General features: G+C 37.6%; 1 protein-coding gene across 50 annotated transcripts in view; it reads right to left on the reverse strand.

Annotated features, from left to right (window-relative positions):
- RIMS2 (regulating synaptic membrane exocytosis 2) overlaps nt 1-27,111 on the reverse strand; it is a 534,102-nt gene that overhangs the window by 228,482 nt on the left and 278,509 nt on the right. For 33 of the 50 annotated variants that reach the window (XM_075415724.1, XM_075415741.1, XM_075415702.1 and 30 more), the window contains 3 exons: nt 3,766-3,974; nt 2,336-2,455; nt 387-486 (listed from right to left, as the gene is read on the reverse strand). In XM_075415724.1, coding sequence (XP_075271839.1) covers nt 387-486; nt 2,336-2,455; nt 3,766-3,974 — 429 coding nt within the window. Of the gene's footprint in view, nt 1-386; nt 487-2,335; nt 2,456-3,765; nt 3,975-4,095; nt 4,164-27,111 lie in introns of all 50 variants that reach the window. The other 17 variants (XM_075415719.1, XM_075415749.1, XM_075415721.1 and 14 more) reach the window with 1 other exon arrangement.

Consider the following 27,111-nt stretch of genomic DNA (forward strand, 5'->3'; position numbering starts at 1 on the left):
TTGCACATTCTCCAATCTAGCAATCCATGGTTTGCATGTTGGGATAGAAGAAGCTTCTTAGCAGAGGTGGTTCTGTTCGCACATTTGTAATAGCTTTGCTCTACAGAAAATATACACCACAATACAACTGGGCAAGACATCAGTGGAATATTATTTTGACTATAGAAACATGAATACAAATGTTAAAATATGATTTTGAACAACATAAGAATTTACATATTTCACAAAATCAGCAATGTTAATAATCTAGTAACTGAATGTCAGGTTGAATTCTGCAGTAGTTCATCACAACTATCTAACATAATTTCACATCTAATTAAACTTGCTTGCTTCTTATCACCTCCAAAAAAGCAACTCAGCAGGATAGATCTATAGCTGATACATACCTGGTCTCAGATGCCCCACTGTATCAGCTAAGCTTCCTTTTTTAACTTTGGTGATAAATGCGCAGAGTCGACCTGATTCAGTCATCTTTCCTCCTACTACCTGTTACAAAGAGGAAGTATTTTCATAGAATGGAAATTTCTTTAAATAACTTAAATGTTCTGGCAACAGAAAGAAGAGTTCAATTATTTCCTTGGTATTCAGGTAGCCCAGGTAAGAGAGATACACTTGAAAAAAATACCACAGATTTTTGGCTATGACAGGTTATGTTTGTACCTGTTTTGGCTATTTGTGTAAATTTAAACACCATGCAAATACAGACTGCTACAGCTTTTAAACTTTGGCAAATATATGAATAGTATTTCACTGTATTACCACCCAAAAAAAAAGGAAGGTGATGGTCATTAGACTGCTTACTTCAGTACTTTTTAACTGTAAATCGATTTATTAATGTAACAGAACTCACAATGTTCATGCTAAGCATCAAACACCTCTATCAATTAATCAAATCTACTTTGGCTGGGCAAGTCAGAGGAAAATACTTGCCCTACTGAAGATTTCTCTACAGGAAACTCCAACAGGTTTAACCTTACTATTTATCTTAGAATCAGGGTATTCAAATATTATAATCATTTATAACTGCATAATCTTCAAATTCTTAAGGTTTCTTTACAGTCTTCTTACTGAGATTTAAAATTTGTAATACTAAATCCAGTTTAGGTTACTTTCAATAATGCAATTATTTGAAAATTCAAGTGAGGAACAACTGCTGAAAATCACTCTTTTCAGAAGTCTATTGAGATTAAAAAGAAGTTACTCTTGAATCTATATTATTCATGAATCTCAGTGAAGCGTTCATCTTTATAATAGAAGATTTTAGCATTTTAAACGTAGAAGTTTAAACAAAATATACTTCATAGTGACACCGTGAGTCTCTTGTCTTGCATTTTCTGACATTAAAACAGTAACACACACACCAAAAGTGACGCTCAACTGGCTTCTCTACCAACTTCAAAATTGAATCATTTTTCAATTAAATCAAAAATTCAATAATCTCCAAAGCATGTTAGTATGTAAGTAACCATACAGATTTAGTCCCTATTTACAGTGTATGACTGTGGCCTAATCTGTGTACCCAAAGTGAAGCTGATGTCACGTTTACTAGAGAATAGAGAATTAATCAAACTTCTTAAAGATTTACCACAACAAGGATGTTGATTCAAAATAAATACACGCTTGTTTCTTTTACCGTGTATAATGCATTCTCATTCTTGTACTAGTATTGCTGAAACTGCAAAGAATAATATCACACAAAAAATGAGATCAAGAAATAAGCTAGAAATATCTTCATAATGTATTCAAAGAGTACTGCATCAAGAAAAAGATGCAAGCATATTCCTTTGTGATGATAATACACAATAAACACTAAATAATTTCCTGTCTTTTGTATTTAAAATTTAGTAAATCAATCAGAGGGGAAAAAATCCAGAAATAGGCTCTTCCATTGGCAGACTCTGCTCTGAATTGAAATGTCATTAACTTGTAGATGTCCCCCAGATCTTCGAAAGAGATAATTTATTTTTTCACATTTCTCCTCTCTTTTGGGGAACAGAAGTTGCAGCATGGTGCAATGTTCCATACTGAAGAAAGTGGGCAGGCCTTGGCTTGCCCAGCAAGGATGCGATTAGCACCTTGCAGAGCAGATATTCTCAGCAAACTTGTGAAAACATGCCTTGCCTTTCTGAAAAATATGGGGTTTGGGCCTGTCAGGGACCCCGTAAAATTGCTTTCGGTAACTGAATGTAAAATGTTGCTATATTGTAATTTTGAGAATGATTAGGACAGTACAGATATCTGTATGCATACTCCATACAATATGAGAATACTTTCATTATAAAGTTAGCTAGTTTAACCGAGAGAGTTGTTAGTTCCAAAATCACTCATTACGAACCTTCAATCCAAGCATTGCTCCTGAGTCTCTAGGCACACTTCCATCTTTTAGTCGTTTATTTAACAAAATCCGACCAATGAGACAGTCTCCATCTTTGGATGGTTGCCACGTTACTGGGTGCTATCATATGGTGTTAATAGAAAATACAGTGAATAGGATTTTAAACAAAAATATTTCAGTAATACTTTTCATTTCCTGATATATTTTTAAGATACCATGAAAGTATTATGATTACATTAATATTTCATGTAATAGAATGAGAGAAAACCATGCTGGAAAAGATTTATTTGAATATATAGTCCATCACAATATATTTCTACTATTTAATAACATTATTCTACTAAATCCAATTTGTAAATATCTAGAATGATCTTTGCATCCTGATGATAAGACAGATACAGAAAACTATGGGTACTGATACAAACAGCTGTAGAGGTCTAGTATAAAAGTAAAAAGAATTTTAATTCAAAACAGAAATTTGGTGTAAGATATTTCGTCTTTTTCCACTATTCCAGGCATGTCAATTTTCTCTCAAACTGACAAAACTTTTCAGTGTTTTACTTTCTCTCGGTAGTAATATATTAAAACTTACAGAATATATTAAAAATTATAGTAATTACTCTATTTAAATGTATTATTTCTTTCTTGGAATAATTACTGCACATATGAAGCATAGTCACAGTGAATGTTTTTATTCCATTCCCATACAAGGGCACAGTTATACTTGTATATTGGAATAATAAAATTCTAACATTTTATATTGTGTAATCATAACACTTTTTCACAGGTAAATACTATTTCATGCTCTGTTTCATGCAAAACTAGCAGGCATAGACAAATCTGCTCCCATTACAACTAACAACTCTAAAAAGATTTATCATAATCTCCACCAAACAGAAAGCAAAAATAAAAAATACCAAAGCAGATGGCAAAGCCTTTAATTTTGCACAATACTGCACAGAAATGGCATGGCAACAAAACAAAAGAACAACCATGACAGTGAAAGGGAAAAAAGAAAAACAACTTTTCTGTGCAGAGAGACCCAATTTTCTCCCTTTTTCACCTGGGGTTTAAACTATTAATTTAATTTCAGCCCCAGGAGTTTGAACAGAATAAATCATATAAGCCAATCAGTAGAATCCTTATTGTTAATTACTTTATACTTGAAGGCAATACCATGATTTGCTGTTATGCAACTGTAAGAACCACATTCCTTTACGCTTCTCAATTTTTTTTTTTAGGCTGTCAAAGAGTAAAAGCCGCAAGCATGCAGAGACGTTTCATTTGTTTTTCTTTTCTGCACCTTAAGAAATGTTACATTGTCTCTAGAAACACCCTATCTTTTATTTTATGCACTATTTTAATGAGTGACAGAGAGCAAACAAAGACCGAATGAGCAGGTTAAAATGCAGGCTCCATAATCTCAGTACCTTCTCACTATGGCTATGTTCCTCGTTTAGAGTTGTGCTACTACACGTATCTACCCCAGAGTCTTTTATCTGAGGCTCAGACCATTCCAAGTCCTCTTCCAAAGAGTGGCCACCAAAGCACACCATTTTCTTTTGCCCCTCGGATAAGGCATTAGAATCCGACAAAACTGCCTGCTCACTAGTTTTTCTTTTTCCCCTTTGACTGTCCCCTATAGGTGTGGGATAAAAAAAAAAAAAGATACAAAAAAGAAAACATGCAAAGGTGTAAATAAAACAAAGGAAATGTGAAATGATAAAGGAAACTAAATGGTAAGGCTCCACATGTCTCACCAAAGACATTGGGGATGCCTCACTGCTATGCCAAGACGTATGGTCCAACCAGTTGTAATCCATGTCTCCTGTGAGAATCAGACAGACAAGATAGTGCAGTAAAGGAAAGGTGAAAGAAAGGATAGACAAAGATACAGTAAAACTGCAAAGGCTTCTGATTATCCTGTTTGATTCATAACCTCTGCTAGCAGGACTTGTGAATTGCTTCCAAGAAATAAGGCTCCAACAACAGAGTATACAGAATAAGAAATACAGTGAGGAAGGAGGTACGTTTGTGTGTCTACCTGTGCACAAAATTATGTACGGTTCAAAGCGTCACTGCTTCAGAGTTTTTAACTGTTCCTATAAAATTACTTCAGTAAATTAAATGAAAAGGCAAAAGGTATCGTGCTCCTAACAGAATTTTCAGAAAGCAAATCATTTGAATATGGAATGAGTTTTCATCACAATCTAAAGAAGCTGTTTTGTCTTAAGGAATGTATTTCTTTGCTTTCCTAACACAACTAGTATCTATTGTAATCACTTCAGCAAAATATTTAAAACAATGTTATTCTATATTCACCTGTACAGTAGATGATGTTTTAGGGAAGGCTAAATGATCTGTTAAATATGATTGATTTATAAGAAAAACAAATATAGAAAATATTTTGAGAATAAAAGGCATATTAATGTTGCTTGAAATTGCTACAGAAATGTTTACTGGTTAAATATCAGGAACAATTCTAGTAAGTACAGGTACCTCATAACTGGGCATGATTGTGTAGGGTTTTGACGAAATATATATGTGTATTTTATACCATCAGAATTTAACCTGTGTGGCAGACACATGGTTGGAAGAAAGATTTAAAAGATGGTTTTAAAGAAAATGTCTAAATTAATGCTGCTGTCCATAGAACTGGAGAATGACTCATGTATTTTAATAAAACATTCTCTTTTATCTGGGTACTTAAAATTGTAAATTATGCCCACACATTTTGCATTATTACATTTCTCTCTTTTTTTCACCATTGCTACTATGTGTTACATGAAAAATATTTTGTTACTACAAGCTACATAATATTATGAAACTATTATATGAAGAAAAAAATGGTGACTTTTCTACTTAATCTCAGGGCTGGACCAAAAGAACACTAAACCAAAGTAGTTCTGCACTTTTTAGTACAGACCACAAATGATATTTTTTTACTTCCATTACTTCAGATCCTGCTTTCACATTGCTCAACCTATTCCTCTGAAACTACATCAATACATTGGTGAAATATAACTAATAGGTCTAATCACAGTCTTAACACTTGTCCGGAGAACTTTACAGACATGATGTGAAGATACAGCCCAATAAAAATAAGCTACAAAAAGTTAGCATGTGCTTTAGAAAAGTAACATATAATCTTCTCAGAGGCATATTATGTACTATGAGAAATATGATCTTTTTGTCACTTGTTTTCTCCTGATATGTAGACTTGCATATGCTATATGGAAAAAAAAAGTTAAGCCTCATTTTAAAGAAGGAAGTGTACAGAATACAAAGGTCTTCTTTTCAAAGACACACTTTGAACTTGGTCCCTTACATTTTGCAGAAACATTGCACAATATTATATATCTTTTGATTTCATAAAAACAGTTGTATAGAAAGTATTTCGATGCTTCAATTCATTCATATTTTCCAAGTAATGAATGGGCCTGCTGTAAATGTATTAACTGTGTTTCTTGATTCTGGAAAGGAAGACAACATCTTAAAATGGGCAATTCTCACCAAAACAACAGTTAACATCTTCACTACTTTACAGATAAAAGTGTGGCTATCCTGTTAAAGGGAAATAAATACTCTTCTGAAAGCTAATAACATTTTGCAAAATGTACTTCTGGCATGGAATTTGCAGTGCTGTCTTACCTCTGTCTCCAAAGACATTGTTTCAGAGGAGTTAAGTGAAATCATCAGTGAGCTCATGAAGATCTACCCTTTACTGCATAAATACACATTTAGAAATAGCCAGAAGACCACAAGAGTTCCAGTCTACATATTGCCTGTTTTACAAATCCTCATTTTAAAATATATTTAAAAATGGATCTTAAGTGAGGAAAACTCCTCAGCTTTAATTGTATGAACTGAAGGCATATAAGCTCATACTGTGTTTTCCTAGAAGATATATTCTGCATCATCACTACAACTGCTGCACCCAAAACCAAAGTCTAACCAAAAAAAGTTGTAATTTGGTTCCCTATAATTTTGTACCTAATTCTAGGAGCAAAGCAGTGAAATACAATGGGCTTTATAAGTAGAACAGTTAAAACTGATCGTTCTTACTGATTCTAATTCCTGACTATTTCTGAGAAATGGCCTAATTTTCACTGAAATGACTAAATTTAAATGTAGATATCTACCATTAGGCATTAAGAATCCACCACTGAAAAATACTGGCAATTTTTTAAGGTTTTAAAATTCTTAGCAGCAATCTCGACTATTACTTGTAATCCCAAACAAGCCACCAGAGAGGAACCCTCAAGTACAGCTATTATGTCCTTGCTGTTCTACAGTGAACAGAGTACCCATCATGGCTTTGCCAGTTCGTGCCTTTTCTCATATCAGTTACACAGTTTTGTATGAGCTTGTCAAGAGCAAAGATTCCTATCAAACTGAACTTTCGCTTGTGTGTCTACATAGAAAACAAGTTCTTCAAAATAGGAAAATAAGTTATTGAAAAGTTGAGGCCCCTGAGATGTACTGACCAAATACACATTCCCACTGCAAATGTGCATGCACCTAGACACCAAAAACCAGTCCAATCTCCACTTGTTACTTGCATGTCCACAATATGTACATATAGGCATACACTCAAAGACAGAAATCAATTAGCTTTACAGTAACTGTACTTAACAGTACAAATGTGCTGTACATACAGAAGTTCATCCTATAGGATTTTACAAGAGCAAATGTTGAGCAGTGTTGGGGTCTAACACTAACAGCCTGGCATATGCACATCCATATTTGAAACATGAACATTGACTTTCAGCTAGAGAAAGAAATTCTGGATCCTTTTTTTTTTTCATCAGAGCTCTCCAAAATAGTAATCTACATATATTAATGCATACAAAAGTATGTGATATTATTGATATCACATATTATTTAAGTTATTGAGAGTAATAAATTACTGAGAGTGATAACAAAATTGTAAAAACTTCCAATTATACAGTAAAAACAAAATACATTGGTTATTTTCCTACTACAGAACTTTCAATTTCTGTCTGCTTTCAGGAAAAAAAAAATCTCTTAAGGTAAATCTTTTTACATCCCGTTAGAAAAATTTTAAAGATAAGTCTCAAATAATTGAATCTAGATGCTTCTCATTCTTCTACCCAAACTTTGGATATTTATTGTACAGATCTGTACATCTGAATTAACCAGACTATGTTCCTTTTATAATCATTGAAGGGAAACAGAGCTTTATAAGGTGTGGTTCATTTGACCTGTTTTGGATGTGTACTTCCTGGTGAGATAAATCATACCTTCGTCATACCCAAAATGCCTTATTTCTCCTCCACTGCTTATAAAAGAAGACTCAGTGACTTATTCAGATGGTCTTAATCTTTTCACCAGGAGGATCCTACTACCCTAAATTACTATTTTGACGCAGCCTCAATTATTTGTTTACATATCCAAGAAAATACCAAAATTGTCACAGAAAGGACTCAAGGCTCTTCAAGCTCTTATGGAAGGCAAGTCTACTGGACTGCTTTTATACAGTTAGAAATACCAAATACCTTTTTAATATGTCACTTGAACATGATGTCATATGTTCTCCACTCGTCGCCTTAGCAGTGGTAACAGAGACTAAAAGGATCTCTGGGCCAGTTTCAGTCTTCAAGTTCCAAACTCATCTGCTGGTGTAACTGATTTCTGCTTACCAAAAAGGTTTCCAAGAGTCCTCTCAGTGATGTATTATCATATGGTGCATCCACATACTACATGTGTCCAAAATTAGATACATTTAGAACAGCATACCCAAGGCATTAGCACATAGACATTACTTAAATTTTAAAATATCCAGTTATGTGGCAGCAAGTTACTCTCCATCAAATGGTAAGCCCTGAACCTAAACCTGCACAGAGGAACACACGCAAAATTGAGCCTGTTGCCTGATCAAAGCACTCCCACTTCTTGCTCTACTGTTTTTTTTTGTCTCTCCTCTTCAGTCAAGATGTAGAAAGCTGATTCTCTTTTTAAATTAGTCGTGCCTCACAGTAAATACCAATTATTCTCAAATTAAAATGATAAGAAAGGAAACAACAACTCCATCAAAGGACTGTTTTCTTCATATCTATATTCTTTTTTCCATTAAAATATGTAGTTGTATATTTTGAAAAAATTCTCATAGAAATTAGAAATTATAAAGCCCTTGTAGATCATCTAGATTTTACCCTTAACACTGCATTAAGTCATCTAAATGACAGGTCTAAATACAATAAAAGTTAATAAAATCCAAAAAAACTATTATTAATAAAATATTTAAACTTCTAAATATATGCCCAAGGTGACTGTCTGGAAGCCCTGTAGCATATTACATTTCTATGAGAGACATGTATTGCCTGGCACACCCACACTTTCTTGAGGTACAATGAATTACACGTATTACAACTGCCTCAACTAAGAAAAAAAGGAGGGTCATTGTCATAGGTGATTCCCTTCTGAGGGGAACAGAGGGCCCGATCTGCCGACCGGACCCATCCCACAGGGAAGTCTGCTGCCTCCCTGGGGCCCGGGTTAGGGATGTTGCGAAGAAAATCCCTGGTCTGGTGCAGCCTTCTGATTACTACCCCCTCTTGGTAATGCAGGTTGGCGGGGACGAGATAGCAGAAAGAAGTCCCAAGGCCATCAAAAGAGACTTCAGGGCACTGGGGCAACTGGTTGAGGGATCAGGGGCGCAGGTGGTGTTTTCCTCCATCCCATCAGTGGCAGGGAACAGCACTGAAAGGGGCAGGAAAACTCACCTGGTTAACACGTGGCTCAGGGACTGGTGCCATCAGTCAAATTTTGGCTTCTTTAATCATGGGGAGGTGTACACAGCACCAGGCCTGCTGGCAACAAGTGGAGCTCAGCTATCTCACATGGGAAAAAGGATTCTTGGCCACGAGCTGGCGGGGCTCATTGAGAGGGCTTTAAACTAGGTTCGAAGGGGGAAGGGGATATTGCCCAGCTCACTAGGGATGAGCATAGGCTTGGCGTGCCAAGGCCAGGGGTGAGATTGACAGCCCAGCTCAAGTGTGTTTACACCAATGCACGTAGCATGGGCAATAAACAGGAGGAGCTGGAAACCATTATACAGCAGGATGGCTACGACTTGGTTGCCATCACAGAAATGTGGTGGGACAACTCGCATGACTGGCATGCTGTCTAGATGGCTACAGACTCTTTAGGAAAGACAGACCAACAAGGAGAGGTGGGGGAGTTGCTCTATATGTGAGGGAGCAACTGGAATGCATTGAGCTTGGCCTGGGTGCAAATGAGGAACAAGTTGAAAGCTTGTGGGTTAGAATTAAGGGACAGGCTCATAAGGGTGACATTACGATGGGTGTGTACTACAGGCCACCTGACCAGGAGGACGAGGTTGATGAGGCCTTCTACAGGCAGCTGCAAGCAGCCTCACAGTCACAGGCCCTGGTTCTCATGGGGGACTTCAACCACCCTGACATCAGCTGGGAAGACCATACAGCTAGGCAGGCGCAATCCAGGAGGTTCCTACAGAGCATCGATGATAACTTTCTGATGCAAGTGGTGGAGGAACCAACAAGGAAAGGCGCGCTGCTGGACCTCGTGTTAACAAACAAGGAGGGACTGGTGGAGGATGTGAGGGTCGGAGGTAGACTCGGCTGCAGTGACCATGAAATGGTCAAGTTCAGGATCCTGCATGGAGGAAAGCAGCGCGATAAGCAGGATCAAAACCCTGGACCTCAGGAGGGCTGACTTTGGCCTCTTCAAGGAGCTACTGGGAGGAATCCCGTGGGCCAGGGCTCTCGAAGGCAGGGGGGTCCAAGAGTGCTGGTCGCTCTTTAAACGACACTTCTTCCATGCACAGGAGCAACGCATCCCCCTGAGAAAGAAATCTAGCAAAGGAGGCAGGAGACCTGCATGGTTAAACAAGGAGCTTCTAGTGGAGATCAGGCAGAAGAGAAAGTTCCATGGAATGTGGAAAGAGGGGCAGGCCACTTGGGAAGAGTACAGGAACGTGGTGAGAGCATGCAGGGATGCGACGAGGAAGGCCAAGGCCCACCTGGAATTGAAGCTGGCAAGGGACGTCAAAAAACAACAAGAAGGGCTTCTTCAACTACATCAGCAGCAAAAGGAAGGCTAGGGACAATGTGGGGCCGCTGCTGAATGAGGTGGGTGTCCTGCTGACGGAGGATGCGGAGAAGGCAGAGCTACTGAATGCCTTCTTTGCTTCAGTCTTCAGTGCTAAGACTGGCCCTCAGGAATCCCAGGCCCCGGAGGGAAGAGAAGAAGCCTACAAAGAGGACGACTTTCCCTTGGTCGAGGAGGACTGTGTGAGGGATCGCTTAAGTGATCTGGACATCCACAAATCCATGGGTCCCGATGGAATGCACCCATGAGTGCTGAGGGAGCTGGCGGATGTCATTGCTGAGCCACTCTCCATCATCTTTGAGAGGTCCTGGAGGACAGGAGAGGTGCCCGAGGACTGGAGAAAGGCAAATGTCACTCCAATCTTCAAAAAGGACAAGAAGGAGGACCCAGGGAACTACAGGCCAGTCAGCCTCACCTGCATTCTGGGAAAGGTGATGGAGCAGCTTATCCTGGAGGCCATCATCAAGCAAGTGGAGGAAAAGAAGTTATCAGGAGTAGTCAGCATGGATTCACCAAGGGGAAATCATGCCTGACCAATCTAATAGCTTTCTATGATGACATGACTGGCTGGGTAGACGAAGGGAGAGCCATGGATGTTGTCTATCTTGACTTCAGCAAGGCTTTTGACACTGTCTCCCATGATATCCTCCTAGGGAAGCTCAGGAAGTGTGGGCTGGATGAGTGGTCAGTGAAGTGGATAGAGAACTGGCTGAATGGCAGAACTCAGAGGGTTGTCATCAGCGGCGCTGAGTCTAGTTGGAGGCTGGTAAATAATGGTGTCCCTCAAGGGCTAGTACTGGGCCCAGTCTTGTTTAACTTCTTCATCAACGACCTGGATGAAGAGTTAGAATGTACCCTCAGCAAGTTTGCTGATGACACCAAACTGGGAGGTGTGGTAGATAGACCAGAAGGCTGTGCTGCCATTCAGCGTGACCTGGATAGGCTGGAAAGTTGGCCAGAGAGGAACCTGATGAGGTTCAACAAAGGCAAGTGCAGAGTCCTGCACCTGGGGAGGACCAATCCCATGCACCAGTACAGGCTTGGGGTGGACCTGCTGGAGAGCAGCTCTGTGGAGAGGGACCTGGGTGTCCTGGTGGATGACAGGTTGACCATGAGCCAGCAGTGGGCCCTGGCTGCCAGGAAAGCCAATGGGATCCTGGGGTGCATCAAGAAGAGTGTGGCCAGCAGGATGAGGGAGGTTCTCCTTCCCCTCTACACTGCCCTGGTGAGGCCTCATCTGGAGTACTGTGTCCAGTTCTGGGCTCCCCACTTCAAGAAAGATGAAGAGCTACTGGAGAGAGTCCAGCGGAGGGCTACGAGGATGGTGAGGGGACTGGAGCATCTCCCCTAAGAGGAGAGGTTGAGGGAACTGGGCTTGTTCAGCCTGAAGAAGAGAAGGCTGCGAGGGGACCTAATGTATGTTTATAAATATCTGAAGGGTGGGTGTCAGGAGGATGGGGCCAAACTCTTTACAGTGGTGCCCAGCGACAGGACAAGGGGCAATGGGCACAAACTGAAGCACAGGAAGTTCCGTCTGAACATGAGGAAGAACTTCTTCCCTCTGAGGGTGACGAAGCACTGGAACAGGCTGCCCAGGGAGGTTGTAAAGTCTCCTTCTCTGGAGATATTCAAGACCCGCCTGGATGCGTCCTGTGCAGCCTGCTGTAGGTGACCCTGCTTTGGCAGGAGGGTTGGACTAGATGACCCACAGAGGTCCCTTCCAACCCCTACCATTCTGTGATTCTGTGATTCTGTGATTCTGAATGACTTGACAAAACTCACTGGACATAAATTTTTCAGTGCAAATTCTATAAATATTAAAATCTTGACTGGGTAAATGATTCATGAAATCTTGTAAAACCGAAAGTAGTAGATGTAAGACACATCGTTCTTTGTTTTCGTACAAGAAAAATTGTTAAACCAGAATCTTTCCATAACAAAGACACTGCAATTTTATTTCTGAGTAGCAGAGAACACACCTGCTGGTCTCTTAGATGTTTCTCTTCCACAATAGCGTATGCTTTATGATTGAGAATATGTGCATGTAGGGTGTGCAGCAGAAATTAATCAGGAAAAAATGTCACCTCATTGATAAATTATATAAGCCATAATATCAAAACCATCTCTCATGGAAAAAGGAATTAATACTTTACTAAGCAAGATACAATCTTAGCTAATGGCATTATAACAGCATTCAGATGCCTCACAATTTCAGGAGTGCAGCTGGATATGAGAAAGGACATATGTGAGGTCTGTTCTTATTAATGTCAGGGAGCTCTATGTGTATATGGAAAGCTTGCATGGGCAAATCAGATTGGGAGAAAAATCACATCAGTGACCTAGCATTTCTGTATAAATGGTGTTAAGCTGAAACCTTTGTAAGCTTACTGATGTTTAGTATGTTTTGCTCGTTTTCTTTAGCCAAATCAAATAGGCAGAGGGAAAGATTTTCTTCTCCACCCAGGAGCCCGCAGCGGTGGGAACTTCCCATAGCAATGGGAATCTTGAATGACAACGTGTTTTAAAAGAATTACAGCCACTTTCCATTCCCCTTCTATTTTATTGTTTATGTATTTTTTGTGCAGAATTAATATTTCCCACCCAGAAATATGGTACTGAAGTATCTTTCAAAATGCATTAGGTAATTTGAGTCTAACCTACGTGTCTACTCTTTCTTGAGTGTTGCCCAAGTTCATGGTCAAGTCCAAAACCACTTATCTTCCAAAATGTTTAGACATAAGATGCTCAACTTATTTGGCCATTCTACACATGCAGAGTAATTTGGGATGCTCTCAGGCACCAAAACCCTTTACACAGGACATATGAATTACCCGCACCCTTCCTATCTAAATCAGGACCTGTCTAAACTGGAAAGTTCTTCCCTTGGCAAATTAGAAACATCATCCTGATTTGAAACAAGCAAAACAAAAACATGTTTCCTCAAATTCAAATCTTACTGCCAAAAGGGCAGGTCACATAACTTGAGATTCTTCAAGCAGTGGAGTCTACCTGACTACGTGCTGTATGTTGAATACACATGATATACTGACTATGTGAGTCAATGATTCTGTAGATGTGTCATTTCTCAAAACTACAGATGATTTAGACTTGCAATTAAGTATATTCCCTCTACAAGCAGATTTTCAGCATAAGGCTACAGTGAGCAGAGCACATCCCATGTCACTTGATTCTCCTTTTAACTGCAAGGCTCCCAGTGAAGCCCTGTACCAGAATGACTCTGGAGAGAAGTAGAAAGTGGACTACAGTTATTGAGGAACTCTCCTTTAAGCAGGTTCCTTTCTATCTTTGCAACACTATCCATCTAGACTGCCACACTGTGGGTGACTCCAAAGAGGAGCCACAATTGCCTGGAGGTGATTACATGAATGCTTAAACAATTGTTTTGTCCGCTCTGGACAATTTATTCGAAGATCCGGTAGGAAAAACATGCATGCAGGAATACAAGTTACAGTACTAAAGACTACTAAAAAATAGAAAATATTAAGGCTTCTTTTTTATAGTTTCACGTTTCTCACAGTCCCCTCTATCACACTTCAGGGACACGCTAGCATTTGGTGACAGACCAAATGCAAAGTTGGATGGCACACGTAAAGCACAGAAATATTTTTCAGCAAAGTCACTAATGCAGTTTGAGCACTGAAGACAAAAAGCAGCTTCTTCCTGCAGCTCTTATAGCAGGTTTCGAAACTTCCTAGCATGTATTTCAATATTTCTTGTTTGGAAATAATTATTCCTCTGGATTTGTCAGCTTTTGACATGGAACAGCTTAAGAAAATGTCTGAAGGATCTGGTCCTACCAAAACAAAAAGAGAAGCTGTTCTTTATGTAAAGGATATGAATTACAATCTTGACTTTTAATACATGAAATACAGAGAAATGCAGTAATCAGGAGAAAAATGTATCAGTCTTCTTTAGTGATGGGGAAACTGTGGACCACACTGATGTTTGCACTTAGCCCTGGCTACGCAAATCAGTGGCACCTATGTTAAGAACTGTACTCAAAGAACTGCAGAGCCTTACTGATAGGGGCTAAGATTACTCGGGGCGAGCAGATAAATAAATGCAAAAGATCTACAGGATCTTTTGTCAGATCTCCCAGAAAGAAGGCCTTGACCCACCTGTGAGATTCAATGAAGCAGTTCTTAAGAGAAGTCAAAGATTAAGTAGTGCAGTCACACCTGCACAGGAACTTGACAGTCATGAGCACTGAGAAGAAAATCACTATGCATGTTTCAGCAGAGACTTCTGATTTGAAGCTTAGAATGCTGGCAGATGTAATAAGGAGGAAACTGTCCCTCACCCGAAAAATAGACACACCCAGAATTCATCTCAGGTAGTTTCAGATTTCTATAACTAAACCAGTTATTCTTGGCTCCATTCGTCTGACTTATTTTATACACCCACTTTAAGGATGACATGGATTGTACTCAAGAAGCATCTGCTTTTCTTCAAAGACTGTAAAAGAAGTCAAGATGATTAGCTCAGGTATAGATGTCTAGTTTGTGGATGTCTACATTTAGTCAGATGGAATCCCAGCTCTGATATATGCATCTGCAGATTTATAGGACCACTAGATGTGATAAAGTGTCTAAGAGTGATTTTGTGTGACCCTGCATAACTGCCCACGTTAATGGTGAACATTCATTAACAATTCTTATGACCAAGAAAGAAAAAAATAAAAGAGAAGCTACACAGATGGAAGAAGATCCTGAACTGCAGATTGCTCCAGACCACAAGGCAGGTGAGGGAATAAACTGGGGGAGGGGGAAGCACATAACAATGCATACTCTTGTGGCAAGAATGATGACATGGGGAGCATGAGGGCATTGGGGCATTGACTAGGGTTGCTGCCACCAAAGAAGCTACTTCTCTGGTCTACACATGGGTCAGTCATTAAGAATTTAAAAATCTCTTGATTTCTTTTATTTTCGGGGTGTCTTTTTTTTTTAAGCAATACTATTTAGGGAAAGATGTCATTAAAAATTAAGACCCTGGTTTACCCTCAAACAATATGTAGCCTTGTTTTCAATTGTTGCTAATATTGCTTAACAGAAAATATATTATTCTTAATGGAAACGATTATCTAATGTAGAAAGTGAAAAGGTTTCGACATGACTATTTTGTTCTGGCTCTCTTTGTGAAGCTGAGACAACATCACTGTTGATAGAAGAGTATTTATTGGAAGTATTTTCTTAGGTGTGTTTTTCTGGAAGGATTTAAATTATGGGAAAGATTTTCTTCAAAATTACATTTTCTAAAAAAAAAAACAGGCTTAGTATACTAGTCAAATATATTTTCATAAGTGTCTTTTCTTGAAATAAATTGAAAGAAAGCATATCAATATGGCAAACACATTTGTGTGATAAATTGTCTGCTTCCTGTAGAAAGCTACTGCATATTAAAACCAGAGGCCTGAAGGTAAATAAATAAAAGAAAAAGAGAAAAAGAAATACCAGAATTTTTTAATAGAAGTCCAGACTCACCAGACTCCCACTGGAAGAGATGCTTCTAGTCACAGCACAGTGGCACATACTAGATGACCTTATACACTTGCAGCCATGCCTCTCAAATGACAGCTGGAGGATGTGCCTTTTTCCTTTTTCTTCCCTACTCACATCCACAAAGATCATATATATGTTCACAAGCTGACCTCATACATCTTCCTTGCTTATCTGCCATTACCATGCATCCCTCCACTCTAGGGTTCAGCTGACAGCTTCATTGCAAATTCTTCACCATCTCAGGCTTGGAACCAGTATCAGCAATACCAGCTTGCCTATACCTGAACGAAGGACCCATTTAAAGGGGAGACAAGCACTATTAGTAATGCAGGGGAGAATAAAACCTATTAATACTATTAAATAATTCCATATCTGGCCCTCATTCCAGCAGCTCAGTCCTCTGTGCACTGTAATGATACTCTCATCAACTAAAAGCAAACAGCCTAGTTAGGTATCCTGAATGAGCCCACCTCTCTTCACAGACTAATCAACTGAAAATTAACAAGTTCTTGGATACAATGCACATACAAATTAAATGGTGTCTGAAAGGTGAGAAAAACCCCTACGTTCCACATCTCGCTGGCTCGGAAAAACGTGTCACCTTGGAAAATGGCTGCTAAGGAAGTACATTTCCGTGATACAAACACAGAAGATGCAATGGTTCTATTATGTGTTGGAGCTGCTGCACAGCTGGGAACTGATCTGCACATGCACAGCAAATTCCTTCCTCAGACTTTGAAAATAGTCCGGGCAAATTCGTCTTGCTGCCAACAGCAAGGCAACAGTAAAACCTGCCAAGTCAGTTGGAAACAAGCCTTCTAGCAATGGGGAAAAGAACTCAGTTCATAATTGGAGCACTACGAAAATTTGTGAGAAAGAGCTGCAATGTTTAAGACACAGGTTTGGGTCTTGTGTGCTCACAATACCTTTTTCTGTTAGATTTTGTTTTTCATTACCATTTTATTTACAATTTCTGAAAGAGGCTTGGATAAACTGAAGAAATAAGTAGCTTCAGAAAGACTCTATTTAGCATTAGTACACATCTTTACTTAAGCAGTTCACTTTGTGCTGGCTTACCCTATATTCAGCTTTCCACAGATACACACTCTTTTTACAACTTGAAGTTGTGAATTTGGCAAAATAACTGTCAGAGTAGCTCCAGTAAGGCTGCCTGGCATTTGGAAGTCTCAGGGGCATAGCATACACGCACTGAGTACTAAATGTGAACCTATTTCTATTTGGACATTTTGGACAGACATATGAGCTCTCTACCTTTGAGAGGCAGTGTTTAACCAGGTGCATTTTAACTGCTTTTAAAATGGGCATCTGCTGACTGGGAGTCCAAACCAAAGTTCTCTTCAAATAATACATTTAAGGCTACTAGAACAGCTGAAGCCAATGCAAATAATAAAAATATATATTTATTTTATAAATATGTATGCATTTACATAGATCCTTCTAACACTTATTAGTGACAGAAAAAAAATACAGAAAAACTAACTCCTTGTATTGTGTGCTTACTTACTTTCAGGCTTAAGAGTTTTAATGTCAACACTAATTATTACAGAAAATAACCATAAGCTACTTTGAATCAGTATATCTTAATTACTAAGCAAGCCCCAAATTTACAATGTGAAGACAGCAGGACACCATAAAAGACAGCAAGGGAATGGATTCTTTACGAGACATGATTCAAATTCACAAACAAGAACATAAACTTAGCATGTCAGTTGTACTCATGACAGAGCTGTACCAATTTCATCAAGAGAACAATCAACCATAAGTAAAGCTGAAATAGTGAACATGTCAGGAAGGAAAAAAATCTTCTTAGCTTAGTTTTAAAGAAACACAAATACATTAATTCATTATAGCTTTCTATATTTTTATCCCCAAAGTCACATAGAGATAATCCTAATGAAAGGAGACACTACCAACATAGAGATGCCCTCTATCATAGGCACTTCGTTATCTAGAATCAATTTCCATCCTCAGCCCGACAACCACCCACATATTATGACATCAGCCAGCTGTTTCGTTGATCACATCTTTTTCCTTTCTCTCCACTGTTTCCAGTCAGGATCACAGACACCTTGCTACCAAAAAGTGACATTAAGAAATACTTATCTTGTGATTTTCAGTATGAGCTAACCAATGAGCAAATAATGTAATTGTGTATCTAATAGAATAATGCAATAATAATAATAAATAATTTAAAAATAGAAATGTTTAAAATTTTGAAAAGAAGCAATCTTATAAAATATTCAAACCAATATCTAAGTCCTAGTTCACCATTGCCTTTTTCTGTTCAGTTATTCTGGGTTTTGTTTGGGAGGAAAAAATATCCTGCACTTTTACCCTTGGACATAGCTGTTGTCCTATAAGAACACCTGGAGGGAAGGTGTAACTCAAAAAAGGTCCAGTCAACATTCTTGAGCATGGTATTCCCAATAATTTATTACAAGCTCTCAGTGGACACAGAAAAGGACTCTAACTTCACTCAATGTCTTGATCACTGATGGGGAAACACATTTTAGAATAGAAATAAGAATAACCTTATAAACAAAATCTTCTTTATGACATACATGAACAACTAAGAATTTTGAGCAGCAAATCACCACTCAGGAGTTAAGATGACTTATTTTCATGTCTGTAATTCTCAGCTTGCATTATGCAGAAAGCCAGAGGCAAATTTTGAAATTCTACCTATCAAGTGGTAAATACAACTACTGTGGTATACATCACCAATTTAAGATTAAACTATTCGTAACAACAACATACAGCATTTCAATACAAATCTTAGCAGTTTTTTTTCCTTTAAACCTGATCTACCTTTTCATGTGTGGAATACTAATAACAGCCTTTCTGATTGTCTAAACAGGTGCAATTTTTAACTAATTCAACCTGCTACCTCCTCAAAACTGATTTCTAAACTGCAGCAGACACAACATAGGCTCACTTCACTGTTAAAATTATTTGATTTGAGAAACAAGAGCTTAATCACAGCAGTAAATTGAAGTGTCATCCATCCCTGGCAGCATGCATGCCGTGAACAGTCTAGAAACATGCAGTGGATCTGCTGATTCACTAAGCTGAAGTGGTAGCAAAAAAATCAGTGCGAGAGGGTTTTTTGTCAACTTGACACTGCAATAAAAGCCTCTGTAAACTAGTAATTGTATCATTAATTGTTGATCTCCATTTTAAAAGTCACAGTGAAGAAAGTAATTTGGTATATCACCTATCGCTTTGAGTTTGCTTACATGTTGTTTTTGTAGAACTACCTTCTTTGAAGGAAATTAATTACCTCCTTACAGAGGAACAGAAAACCTGAAAATGAAACTCCAATGGATTCCAGAAGTAACAATCATAATGAGCTGTCTAATTTAGTTTCATACTTTCCAACTTACACAGGCTTGACAGCGCGCTACTATAGAATCAAATTAGAGTGATGATCTGTTATACCTCGTTTCTAGTTTAAAGAACAGATGTGCAAAAATAAAATATCAATGACCGTATTTGCTTTTTAAGACCTTAGCACCATCAATCTTATTTTGTGTCTATATATGTTTATATGTACATATGTGCCTGCAGGAAAATTCAAATAAGAGGAAGGTTGGGTTGCAAAATAAAATATTCATAAGGTAAGAACGGTATAAGATTTAGTTTGCCATGAAGTATTAATTTAGTCCCTATACAAATGTATTAATGTATAATCTTTCATAACATGATGGCAAACTCCCCTCATCTCCCAAGACCACAGTCATCATCTCTGCACAGAACAAAGGGTGTGGATTAAATAAGTTATTAATCAATACCTTTGTTTCTTCAGTCAATTACCCCTTTCATTAGTTACTGAATATAATCTAAATGCAGATCTAAATACAAAATTATTTGTCTCCTAAGAGTATTTCTCTGATGCTCTCAGAGTATGTTAGTTCTGCAGGAGTCAGGGTTAAATTCAAGGAATTCTTCTTTGTGGCCTGTCTGCATAATGAAATGCAGTGGATGCCATAATTACTCTCTTTTAAAATGAGCTGCTGACATACAGCCATAGAAGCAAAGACTGTGAAATGTTCCAAACAATTTTCAGTGCCAAACTTGAGAAATACAGGACTTCATTCTTCTTCAATAATTTCTAGGACTGTAGTTCTACTTTTTCCTAGCTGTTATACTCATGCTTAGTAAATGGCATGAATTTATAAAAATCTGCTTACCAAACAAGCATTTAATTTTATTATATGATTAAAACAAAAAAAATCCTCTTCCCAACATCCATCCAGGACTGCTCATGTTTATGTATACAAAATGGATGGATATCTCCTTTGAATAGAAATTGTCTAAGGATGTTCTGCGAAGAGAACCAATATGGTGAGTAAAATGTTGTGGAGAAATAAGGGTAAGATTGTTAAAGTCATATACACAGAGAGATACAGATACTTTCACATTCCAAAATTAATTTTGAATCCTAACAATAAAAAGTAGATTCCTTAATTGTAATTTTCAGTGTCTTCATGATTTGAAAAGAATATAGAACAATGGAAGAAGGCTCCAGGAAAGAACAGTTGGTTGATGTTAGCTCTGTAATTATCTCATTTAGTTGGATACAGAAATAAGCATGTTGCTCAGGGACCTTTCCACAGTCAACAAGAACTACTCCCGTAATTATAGCCTTTATGGTAGCTGAAGCTGTAATAAAAGTTACATAAGGGATTAAATCTCAGTCACTTGTTTTTATATGATCACAGTTATCCAAAAATATATCTCCTGTGGCTAAATATTTCCAGAATGAGTTTAAGGAAAAGGTCAGTATTTTTCACTACTTTTTAAGGAAAGTTCCCTCACGTCCTCTACTTGTTCATCTTTAAATTTCTGGAAAGTTCAGGTGAGAGGAGGAAATAAATTCATAATACTTAATGCCTGCAAAAACAGCAAGGCACTTGTGCAACCATTTTCAAAACATCCTCTTCCCCTTGCTTCAGTTCTCATTTACTTAGGTGTGCACCTTACTTGATAATATAATTGATCCAGATTAGCACAACCCTTCAGATAAAAGGCTTTTCACATTTGCTTTGTGACTCCCCACATCAATTTTATCTTCAGAATAACTGCTGTTGTACTAACCCGCTACAACCACATTCAAAAAGCGTGTAGATACGGCACTTTAGGATGTGGCTCAGCAGCGATGGTGGTGATGGGTTGGCAGTTGGACTTGATGATCTCAGAGGTCTTTTCCAATCGTAATGATTCTATGATTCTAAGGCTAGCTGCAAATACATCATGTTCTCACCGTCACCTGTCCTCTTCAGAGACTTATGCACTTCGCTCATTAACTACTTATTCATCTCTGCAGAGCATGAAACTTGAAGCCTTTGACAGGAAAACATAATAAGAAATATGAAAATTACATAAACAATTTTTAAGAAAAATTTTAAATTAAAAGTGCCAGAAACCTGTTGAAATTAAGTTCCAGGGGATTCCCATTATTCATATATTACTGTTAAAGAATAAACTTTTGTTGCCTTTTATCAGAAAGGAGAGGAAAGCAGGGCAGAGTGCCTCTTTTCCTCATCATGCGTTCTTAATATCTCTGTACAGGACTCAGATGTGAAAAATATAGTTGTGGGATCCAACTGGCACAGGTGTCATCACAGTGACCTTAACAGATATGGCCAGCTGACTTGTCAACAACAGAAGGATCATTCTCCGGATTTAAATCTGGCAGTGAATGCTTGGAAATGCACCCATTAGTCCCTTGAAAGACTGCTCAGCAAATTATTCTTAGAACTCCCCGAAACACTCTTCTTTTCTGTGTCTGCTCAGCACAGATAAAAAACCCATAGAGCACCTTTGCTGTGCTGTAAGAACTGCTGTCCTTGCCCAAGTCAAGGTTTTATTAAAAAGCCTTGAATAAGCTGTAAGATAATAAATTTATTACAATTAGAATATTTTATTACTTGAATCTGTCATTTTAAAAAAGTCTGTGATAACATTTTATTTATTTTGCTGTGATTAGAATGGTTTTAACCTCAGTGGTCTTCTGTTGCTGCTTACTATTAGGCAAGTAAATTTGGACTATTTGTATCTGTCAAAAGAAAATAAAATTAGCTTAAAATGAAACCTTGATTAGTAATCTTGCAAATACAAATAATGACACTGTTAACATTTACTGCTATACATTTCATAATGGACTGTGATTTGTAATTCCCATTTATAGAATTGATTTTTTGAAATAAAGTGATACCACAGGTTTTTGCAAATGTGGGATTGGCTATGCTTGTAGCAACACACTGTAAACAACACAAGCAGTTAATGACTTTTTAGGGTGACATTGCTGTTCCTGCCTATTTTTTTTTTTAGATCATCCTCTGTCAAATCCGATAAAGAACTGGCAAGTATGATATGCTTTGGGAATAACGACTTTGGCATACTACATGTTGCAATGAAAACAGTTATAGAATTTAACTGTTTCTCTGCCACAATTCAGCATCTTTTCTTTTCTCTTTCCTTGTTTTTATGTTCCTTGATCTTACGCAAAAAACTGGCTTCCGCATTTCATATATGGCTGTGTTCTTAAGATCAGTCTCATATGATTTTCTTTTTTGTTTATTTTTATGACATCATTTATTTTATAAGCAAAGTATAATAAGCAATTTGTTTTTTCTTTCAGTAGGCAGAAGCCACAAAGGTTGGTAATACAAAAATCCCCTACTCCCTGTGTTCCATGTATTTCCAAGTGTACAAGTGTCCCAGTGGGGGAAAGGTAAAAAACTTACTGCACTTTTTCTTTATTTCCAGGTTAAATTACACCAAGCACTTAGTAGGAGTTAGCCTATTTCTAGAGAGGATAGAAGGCATTCAATAGGACCCTTCAAAGTCTTCCACTAAAGTGTCCATTACAACCATAAAATCTTTTCCTGTTCTTACCTCTAAGAACTCTGTCACACGCAATTAACATCATGTAATCAGACATGGGACCTAAATAAATAGATGATGCAACGCTAGCAAAAGACAACGTTGGATACAAACTTACTCAGCTACAAGAGTTGTCTCACCCTTTATCAAACCCCGAGAAAAGTTCATGAGCCAGTATTACACTGCAGACAATGCCATAGTCCTCTCTCTGGCAGCTGCAGCTTTCATACTTAATCCTGTGTGGCCCTGAACAAGACAAGAAAGCATTCCAGGCAACATTCTACTGCAAGCCATAAACCCTGAGTTACCAATCCACAGTGTAGCAGAAGACCAAGGTGACCAATGACCTCATCTTGACAGCCTGGGTACACTGAGGAATGGGAGCTCTCTCATCTACAACAGGCGTAATAAAATAATTGACTCTGCAAGATTCATGGAGTTTTTCGCTTCTGTGGAAGCTGTCTATTCTGATAATGAACTCTTCCAGAACTGTTGTGTAACCAGCAAACTGGATATGGTGGATGGCAAGACACTGCAGCTCTTTCCCTGGCTTAGAGGCACCCAACAGAAGAACCAGTGGGCAGAGCCCGCACAGGGCAGTTCTGGTGTGGATTGGTCTTTCTCAAACACTCTGTAAGAAAAGCAGATATTCCACACTGGAGACTTCAGGCCCTGTTCCCAGCTCTGGACTTGTACAATGCCTTGGTTACTTAATCTGCTAGAAGAGGTAAATCATAAGACTAGATTTAGGAGAGCTTTGGACACAGAAAAAGGGTATGAAGTCAAAGGTAGAGGAGTGAACAAATGCAGGTAGTGCTAATAGAACAGAGTCAAACAGGTATCACAGTTTGAGAATTTAGAAGATTTTGATTTTTGCAAAATCTTAGAAGACCCAGAGCAGACCAAAGGAAGAACACTATCACACAGAAAATCAAAGAAGCGAGCCTGGGGATTAGAGGAAAGTGAACTGAATGCGGGAAAAAATTAGATCTACTGCTTTGTTTAAATGCTTTGCGCCTGAATAGAATGTTACTTGAACAAAATTTTGTCCAGGGACACCAACTGAAATCTAACAATTATAATAAAGGTTAACTCAAATGTGAATCTTCAGTTCTTCCCATAACAGTAATGAGCAATGAGCTCAAAATACAAGGGATATGAATGCTAAGCTTTATTCTGACAGTGATCCATTGATTTCCAGTCCATAAAATCAAGATAATAAAGCTTTCTTCCACCTACAGAGATAAAGGAACGATTGTGAGCTATTCAAAGAATACTGTGATGAGCGTTCTGCAAAGGACTATGAAAAAAATGGACAGTTACTATAATCCAGGATCTTTCAATAGGAATTAAAAGAATAATTATGTCTCATTTCTCCAGATTCCATCCATTCACTACAAGGCAAAAGACAGATGCTTGCTGAAAAAGGAGCATGGGGTAATCAAATTAAAGATATCAGTACAAAGCAAATATTTATGGAAGTGGAGTACAGCTGACCATGCACTCTGGTTACTGAAATTTTTTAATTTGTATTTGATTCTGAAACACAACAATGTTGTATCCAGATTCCAGTTCAAGGGAAGAAGTAATCAGAGATGGGCTCTGATTCTGTTCACAATGGAGCAAATGTCTTCTCAAAGGTGACTGCTCAGGGTTGAGACTCCTCAGCCTAGTATGCAGAAGCATATTTTGTCTCACTGTGAATCTAGTTTTCAAGAGTAATCTTAACTTTTTACACCAGTACTTTTTTTATAAAGCTATTTACCGTTCTTGTTTGCTTTTGAGTTAGATCACTTTCTAGTAGAATAATTCGGAAAACTGAAAGCAATTACTTCAAAAGTTTGCCTAGTTCAGTAATTTCACATAAAATTACTTTAAATTCATTTACTTACCCCATGTATTGATACAATGAAAAAAATAAATGTATTTGAAGCTGTGATGTTTGGGAGTACACATACAGAATTTTTTTACTCAATTTGGATATTATTCATTTCAATATTTAAAAAAATCTTCATTATACCTTAGCAAGTACCATGTTCTATTTAACGACATCAAAAAACTGTGCTCGGTCTATATCTAGCATCAGCCAGAATGTTGCCAGCTGGCATTGCAAATACAAATGTAAGTGAATCCGGTCAGCATTTATCAAATTTTATTTATATAGTAGTTTTTTCTTTTAGCTTAGGAAAATACTTGGCTTTATTTTGTATAAATATAGCCCTTAGAAATGCATACATTATAAATGTTGATAGGGATTATTTCGTTTTGGTTTGTATTCTGCAAACATCATAGAAATGGGGATCATACAAACAGAAGTATCTTCATTAACTAAATTAAGTTAAATACACTAAACATATTCATGGATACCATTTTTTTGTTGAGTAGAAAGGGAAAATATGCTTCTTCATGTACAAAATTATCATTTTGTAATTTATAAAATACTACAAAAATTAGAATACATCACTTTCATCTGTCAAGAGTAATTATTTTTGGAGTTTGAAAAAATTTGCCTTGGGAGACTAATGTCACATGGGTTATACTAAGCTGGAATGTGTAAAGTCGCATTGTTACAAAAGCCTTATGTTAATATTCACAAACCTTTTGGTCTTTCTGTAATCACATAATGCTGCATTTGATAGAATTGTTCCAGAACTTCATTGTAAAATAGTTCTGCTTACAGTAAAACAATATACATTTTTCAGATATTGAACACTGCTTTGCTATTCAGTTTTACATCAAGTACTTTTTTATTATTCAGCTCTTCCACACATAGTGCACAGAAGTCCCTAGCCTGTTTCTTATTAGAACTTTCCGAAAAATCCACACTATATTGTGCAGCTTGTGGAGAATACAATGATGCAGTTGATAAAGAAAAATGATAGAACTATCTGTCTGCTTCATCATGACTACCAACATTTAGCATTTTAAAATATCACCAAACAAGTTTTAATACTTATTCCTGGAAACACATTTCATATTTTTCATATTATCATATTATTTCATATTGTTAGCTACTGTGAGAACATGGAGTAAGTTATAGGCATAAACCAGTTCATTAAATTTCGAGATTTGATTATACATTAACATCATGAATACTGAAAAAGATAACCGTAATACATATAAACGCCTCCAAAGGAAGCAGAAATCTCAGCTGACTTCTGAATTCCTGACTTGCATATTCTGCCCTTTGCTCTGCCTTGTTCACTATTCATGACTCAGGACCACAGGCGCCAGTACACATTAACATTTCAAATTGAAAACTGAACTCAACTTTTGTGTTCTTTCCTACCAGTGGAAACCTTTTTCAACTACAGGTAAAAAGTATTTTTGTGCATATGTTAAAACATTTCTCTAAAGCAAGTTCCATATTTAAATGAAGAGCTTCCCATAAGCCAACATTAGATAATCTCATGCACTTCCCATGCTGGATTTCCACTCTGCATTGCTAGTATTTTTCAGCCATTTTCTTTGCAGTGTTGTAAACGCCTGAATAGGATGCTAGGTAAAAGAAATCAAGCATCTAATCTTTTAAGAACTGGAATAAGTGGAAACTCTTATAGAACTCTTACTTTCAAAATGAGAACTTCAGCAATCAAAACACCAGAAAAAGGCAAATGTTGCCAACAAACATCACAACTAGAACTGAGATTTCCCGTCATTGCTCTGCTGAAAAGCACTATAAAAATGTGGAGCTCCACATTGAACTCTCAGTGACTTCTGGATTAAATCTGCCCGTGTTGCCACTCTAAATGGCCATTCTTGTCACCGTTTTCACAGTAAAATCAACCTGCACCTTAAGAGCCTCTTCAGGCTTGTACACCTCCAAGTGTAAATTGCTCTGCAAGTAGAACTTTGCTGATGTTTGGGAATGAGAAGCAAACCATCTCCTTCTCCCAGTTCTCTGGGGTACTTACAAGAAGCACAGCAAAAAACAGCCTAGCAGAATGAAGAGATTTGACAGGGATAGTAGATCTTTTCACTAAGATGCCAAATCTACAGTCATCTTTCAGAGGAAAATAAGCACTTACAGCTATAGCCAAAGAAGATCTAAAATGTCTGGTAACATTTAATGAACATACTGTGCTAAGAATACAATTTCATAAGCTTTATGAACACTTTGTTTCTTTACTGAATTTCTGCATTGAATGAGAAAGTAACTTCAGAGTTTGTCTTTTCTCTATGTTCTGATTTACTTACAGGACATATAAATCAAATAATCATAGGAGTTAC

Source organism: Opisthocomus hoazin, chromosome 3 (genome assembly GCF_030867145.1).
Source record: "Opisthocomus hoazin isolate bOpiHoa1 chromosome 3, bOpiHoa1.hap1, whole genome shotgun sequence".
Classification (NCBI taxonomy): Eukaryota; Metazoa; Chordata; class Aves; order Opisthocomiformes; family Opisthocomidae; genus Opisthocomus; species Opisthocomus hoazin.